General features: G+C 54.4%; 1 protein-coding gene across 1 annotated transcript in view; it reads left to right on the top strand.

Moving 5' to 3' along the window:
• The window catches only part of PIGZ (phosphatidylinositol glycan anchor biosynthesis, class Z), a 6,104-nt gene extending 2,563 nt beyond the window's left edge, over positions 1-3,541 (top strand). The window contains exon 2 of the mRNA XM_011961187.1: positions 1,197-3,541. Within this exon, the coding sequence (XP_011816577.1) occupies positions 1,197-2,725 (1,529 nt within the window). The 3' untranslated portion in view covers positions 2,726-3,541. The remainder of the gene's footprint in view (positions 1-1,196) is intronic.
• The last annotated feature ends 2,458 nt before the right edge of the window (positions 3,542-5,999 follow it).

Raw genomic sequence — 5,999 nt, 5'->3', positions numbered from 1 at the left:
ACAGAGTGAGACTCTAAAAAAAAAAAAAATTAAGTATCATAAAACTAAACATAAATCACCTCTGACATAACCCCAATGGCTCACCCCCTCCCCCTCTTCTCTCCCCCCCATCTCCTGATAACAATCATCAGAGATGGGGCTCTGACTCTGAATTTTGAGATCTTGGAACCCCGAGAAGAGGTTAGGCCTCCCCTCACCTGTCCGCCTCCCACACACTCTTCCCAGGACACTCAGTCGCCTTATCTCCCAGGGAAGTACCTCCTGCCCTCTGCCCTCTGAGCTCCCCTGCACTTGTTTCTGCTGCTGCGTGACAAATCATCAAAATCCCAGCAGCTTAAAACTGCACCCGTTCGTGAGTTCACAATCAGAAGCGCGGCCTGGGCTCTCTGCTCACAAGGTGGACATCAGCGTGTGGACTGGGCTGAGTTCCTGTCTGGAAGCTCTAATTCTAGCAGAATCTAGTTCATTTCCACTGTGGAACCTATGGTGCAGTTTCCTTGCTCTTAGCTTTCAGAGGCTACCCACATTCCTAGCCAATGGCCTCTTCCATCTTTAAGCCAGCAGTGGCATGTCAAATCCTTCTCATGCTTTGAATCTGACTGCTCCTTCTGCATCCAGCTGGTGAAAACTCTGTTATTAAAAGATTGTCGTGATTAGGTCCGGCCCACCGCATAGTCTCCCTATTTTACAGTCAGTGCTCCTGTATGACGTAACCTAATCACAGGAGTACATTCCATCCTGGGGGCCAGGTGCAGTGGCTCAAACCTGTAATCCCAGCACGTTAAGAGGCTGAGGTGGAAGAATGGTTTGAAGTCAGGAGTCTGAGATCAGCCTCAGTAACATAGCAAGAGCAATGATCTCGCCACTGCACTCCAGCCTGGGTGACAGAGACCCAGCAAGGAAGGGAGGAAGGGAGGAAGGGAAGGAAGGGAAAGGAAGGAACGGGAAGGAACGAGAAGGGGAGGAAGGGAAGGACAGGAAAGGAAGGAATGGGAAGGGAAAGAAGGGAAGGGAAGGAAGGAGGAAGAGAGGGAAGGCAGGCAGGGAGGGAGGGAAAAATCCATCCTGGGCACAGTCCCAGGGATTATGCAGGGCACACACACCAAGGGGTGGAAATGTTGGATGCCATCCTAGAATTCTGTCCACTACATCCCTGAGCTCGGTACTGGCTCAGCTCTGCCTCTCCTTCTCTGCAGAGGACATCCTGGGCGTGCAGGCCACCCGGCCCTGGGAGTTTCACCCCAGCAGCCCCTGCCGCACAGTGGTCTTCCCCCTGCTGACCTCCGGCTCTACCTTCTGGCTGCTCAGGCTCTGGGGAGAGCTGGGGCCGTGGCCTGGCCTGGTGAGTAGCTATGCACTGCTGGTGGGGCCGCGGCTCCTCCTCACTGCCCTTTCCTTCGCTCTGGACGGGGTGGTGTACCACCTGGCCCCACTGTTGGGGGCGGATCGCTGGAACGCCCTGGCCCTGCTCTCTGGTTCCTATGTCACCCTGGTCTTCTACACAAGGACCTTCTCCAACACCATTGAGGGACTCCTCTTCGCGTGGCTGCTGCTGCTGGTATCCCCCCAAGTAATGTGGGGCCCTACACGCAAGGAGCCTGTGCCGGGTCCATGGTGGCACAGCTGGCTTCTTGGAGGCATCGTGACTGCTGGCTTCTTCAACCGGCCCACCTTTCTGGCCTTTGCTGTGGTCCCTCTCTACCTCTGGGGCACTCGTGGAGCCACAAACCCTGGCTTGAAGTCCCTGACCTGGGAGGCCCTGGTGCTGCTGCCTGGGGCAGCCCTCACAGCTGCGGTGTTTGTGGCCATGGACAGCTGGTATTTCTTCAGCCCCGCCACATCCAGGACCCTTGTCCTTACACCTGTCAACTTCTTGCACTACAACCTGAATCCCCAAAACCTGGCGAGGCATGGCACGCATGTGCGGCTCACTCACCTAGCAGTCAACGGCTTCCTGCTCTTTGGGGTGCTGCATGCCCAGGCCCTGCAGGCCGCGTGGCAACAGCTGCAAGCTGGCCTCCAGGCCTCTTTACAAATGGGCCTCCGGAGGGCACTGGGTGCCCGGAGCCTGCTGTCCAGCCCCAGGTCCTATCTCCTTCTCCTCTACTTCATGCCCCTGGCCCTGCTGTCTGCCTTTAGCCACCAGGAGGCTCGGTTCCTGATTCCCCTCCTGGTCCCCCTAGTCCTGCTTTGTAGTCCACAGACCCAACCTGTGCCTTGGAAGGGCACTGTGGTCCTCTTCAATGCCCTCGGTGCCTTCTTCTTTGGCTGCCTGCATCAGGGGGGCCTGGTGCCTGGCCTGGAGTACCTGGAGCAGGTGGTCCATGCCCCTGTGCTCCCAACTGCACCCACCCACTACACACTCCTCTTCACTCACACCTACATGCCCCCCCGGCACCTCCTCCACCTCCCAGGCTTGGGGGCACCAGTGGAGGTGGTGGACGTGGGTGGGACTGAGGACTGGGTCCTGTGCCAAGCCCTGAAAAGCTTTACCAGACGATCAGCCTGCCAAGTGGCTGGTGGGCCATGGCTCTGCCGCCTCTTTGTGGTGACCCCTGGCACCACCAGGCATGCGGTGGAGAAGTGCAGCTTCCCCTTCAAGAATGAAACACTTGTATTTCCCCATCTAACCCTGGAGGACCCACCGGCCCTGTCCTCCTTGCTGAGTGGGGCTTGGAGGGAGCACCTCAGTCTTCACATCGTGGAGCTGGGGGAAGAAACCTGACAACATGACAGAGCACCCACCGCCCACGATTCAGCCATAGAAGTTGCTGCCCCACCTTCTACTTGGGTAGCTGGGCTGGGACGCTGGGACAGGACCCAGGTTCTCCTTCACGACTCCCACTGCTGCCTCTCCTGGGCACGGCTGTTGGCTGTTCTGCCTTCTGGGTGAGCTGGCACTCCTCTCCCTGAGACCAAAGATCTGACCTGTCAGTCTTGATGTCAAGGTCCCCAAAGAACCAGGTGTAAGTGATGACACCTGTCGGTTCCTGCCCTACTGCTTCCAGCCACTGTGATGTTTGAAATATATAATAGTTCCTGGTTGGGAAAAAAGAATGAACTGCTAGTGACATTCCCCTGTGACCTCTCCCAAACTTCCCATGATGCCTTGCCCTTGCTGTCATGACAACCTCTGGCTTCCTGAGACCGATCTGCCTACCCAAATAATGTGGAAGTCAGTGTGATGAAGTATAGAGAACAGGTAGCCCAGATCCAGGGGACCCAACTTCTAGCCCCTTGGTCTGTCACCCCCTCGCTGTGTGATCTTGAGAAAGCCCCTTCCACTCACCCACCCCACTTCCCAGTCTGTTGGGATCAGAGGATCTTTGAGGTGTCTGCCAGCTAACATCGTGTCATTCCTGGACTCCACAGTATACGTCCCCTGCCTCGACAGGCACAGCTCTCACAAAGCTCTGTAAGCGTGGAAGTGGGCGTTGTGTTGTACTTCATGGCACTCTGATGCCTGCTGTCTCAGTGTTTGGTTATTGTGCAAACAAGTAATGTTTGAAATATATAATAGCACCTGGAGATTTTCTCCCTACTTTCTTTTACTTCTGTTCCTGAGAGGTGGTGGGAAACTCTCCAGCCATTTCTGCACCTTGTCCTTAAGAGTCATTCTCCTGACTGGGCGCGGTGGCTCAAACTGTAATCCCAGCACTTCGGGAGGCCGAGGCGGGCAGATCTCGAGGTCAGGAGTTGGGACCGGCCTGGCCAACATGGTGAAACCCCGTCTCTACTAAAAATACAAAAATTAGCTGGGTGAGGTGGCAGGTGCCTGTAATCCCAGCTACTCAGGAGGCTGAGGCAGGAGAATAGCTTGAACCCAGGAGGCGGAGGTTGCAGTGAGCCGAGATCGCACCACTGCACTCCTGCCTGGGAGACACAGCAAGACGGTCTTGGGGGGGAAAAAAAAACGTCATTCTCCCAGATTAGGGAGCCAGATGTTCTCCCTCCTTAGAAGAACTGTGGGTCTCAAGCCCTCCCATCCTGCCCCAGAAAGCAGGGAACACACCATGCTCAGCTAGTGTCTGGTTACCCGCCTCAATTTTTCCGATGGCTTCAAGCTTCTAGATTGCATGATTATCTGTGTTGCCTAATTAGCAATGATCAGATCCGGGTGTGGTGGCTCACACCAGTAACCCCAGCACTTTGGGAGGTGGAAGCAGGAGAACTGCTTGAGACCAGGAGTTCAGGACCAGCCTGGGCAACAAAGTGCAATGCCATTTCAACCAAAAAACACAAAACAAAATTGTGGCTGGGCACGGTGGCTCACACCTGTAATCTCAGCACTTTGGGAGGCCGAGGCAGGCAGAGCACAAGGTCAGGAGAACAAGACCATCCTGACCAACACGGTGAAACTCCATTTCTACTAAAATACAAAAAACTAGCCAGGCATGGTGGCACATATCTGTAGTCCCAGCTGCTCGGGAGGATGAGGCAGGGGAATCACTTGAACCCGGGAGGTGAAGGTTGCAGTGAGCTGAGATCACGTCCCACTGCACTCCAGCCTGGTGACAGAGTAAGACTCCATCTCAAAAACAAAAACAAAAAAACCTGTTTTTAATTAGCTGCGCATAGTGTCATGGGCCTGTAATCCCAGCTACTTGGGAAACCCAGGGAGGAAGCTCGATCGCTTGGCCCAATAGGTCGAGGTTGCAGTGACAGCTAGTATCATGCCACTGCACTCCAGCCTGGGCAAGAGTGAGGCCCTGTCTCAAAATCAATCAATCAATCAATCAGAAATTTAGCTAGGAGCTTCAAATGACAGGACATTTCTACATACAATGGATTTCTTAATCATGGGTCCACTAACTAGCTGGACCATAGTCTTCGTTTCGTATGCCTGACCCTCTAAAATGAGGGATGAGTCCAGGTAGCTCCTTCCATGGCAGGCAGCAGTCTTTTTTTTTTTTTTGAGACAGGTTCTCGCTATGCTGCCTGGGCTGGTCTCATCTCAGGCTCAATGCGATCGATCCTCCTTCCTCTGCAGTGGCTGGGATTAGACACAACTGCCACCACGCCTGCTCCTAGGCAGTAGTCTTAATGCCTGATGATGGGGGGTTGGGGAAGGAAGGAAAGTATCAGGGTAAATGTTGCAGAGCTGTGTTAAGGACTTAGGCCCTGGAATCAAATGCCTCTGCTCACATCCCACTCTGCAAGACTTTGGGCAACTTAAGCAGCAGCCTCTGTTTCCATCGGAGTGGCTCTTGCCTATAATCCCAGCATTTTGGGAGGCTGAGGCAGGACGATCACTCGGACCCAAGAGTTCGAGACCACCCCATCTCTACAAAAAAATCCAAAAAGTAATCTGCTTCCTCATGCAGATGTGGTTGTAAGGAGTGAGTGAGATAACATGCAGAGTGCAATGAGCAAGTCCCAGCACAGAATACTCATTTCATAAAATACGTGTTTATTATTGCCATAGGCCTACAGTCCCCGGTATTCTTGCCTGAGAAGTATCACACTCATGCCTATTAACCAGCTCATACATTTTTTAATCAAAGGAATTTGGCAGCTGTAGGGTTGTCTTTTCATCCATATCGTCCCTGGAATTAAGTGTCCTGCTATACCAGTGCAGATTCAGCAGCATCTGTCAAGAGTTTCAGTTCCACGTGCAGAGGAAAGGCTCTCTGGCTTCGGTCCGTGGCTCTCCGCGGGTGCGGTGTCTGGACCCAGCCTATCTTCATCTCTGTTAGGCTTTGGGGTCTTTCTCCACACTGTGTCTTGTCCAATCACAAGGCTTCAACGGAGCCTGCGGTCTGGCCTAGGCTCTTCTGCGTGGGATGGCTGCAGGCCAACAATCCGAGTCGGGATTCGAAGCCGCGCAGTGCCCGGAACGACCCCTCCACGTCGAGGCCAGTGTAGAGCCCGGAAGGAAAAGTAAACGGCCTCGGCCCCGCACAGCCCAGGCTTAAATGTTTGCGCCAGGGCCCCTCTGGCTACCCGGTGGTGGCCCCGAACGGCCACGGAGGCCGCGGCGTAGCTCCTGGGTGAAGGCG

This window comes from Colobus angolensis, unplaced genomic scaffold (assembly GCF_000951035.1).
Source record: "Colobus angolensis palliatus isolate OR3802 unplaced genomic scaffold, Cang.pa_1.0 Scaffold54, whole genome shotgun sequence".
Classification (NCBI taxonomy): Eukaryota; Metazoa; Chordata; class Mammalia; order Primates; family Cercopithecidae; genus Colobus; species Colobus angolensis.
This window is presented reverse-complemented; position numbering and strand designations above follow the sequence as displayed.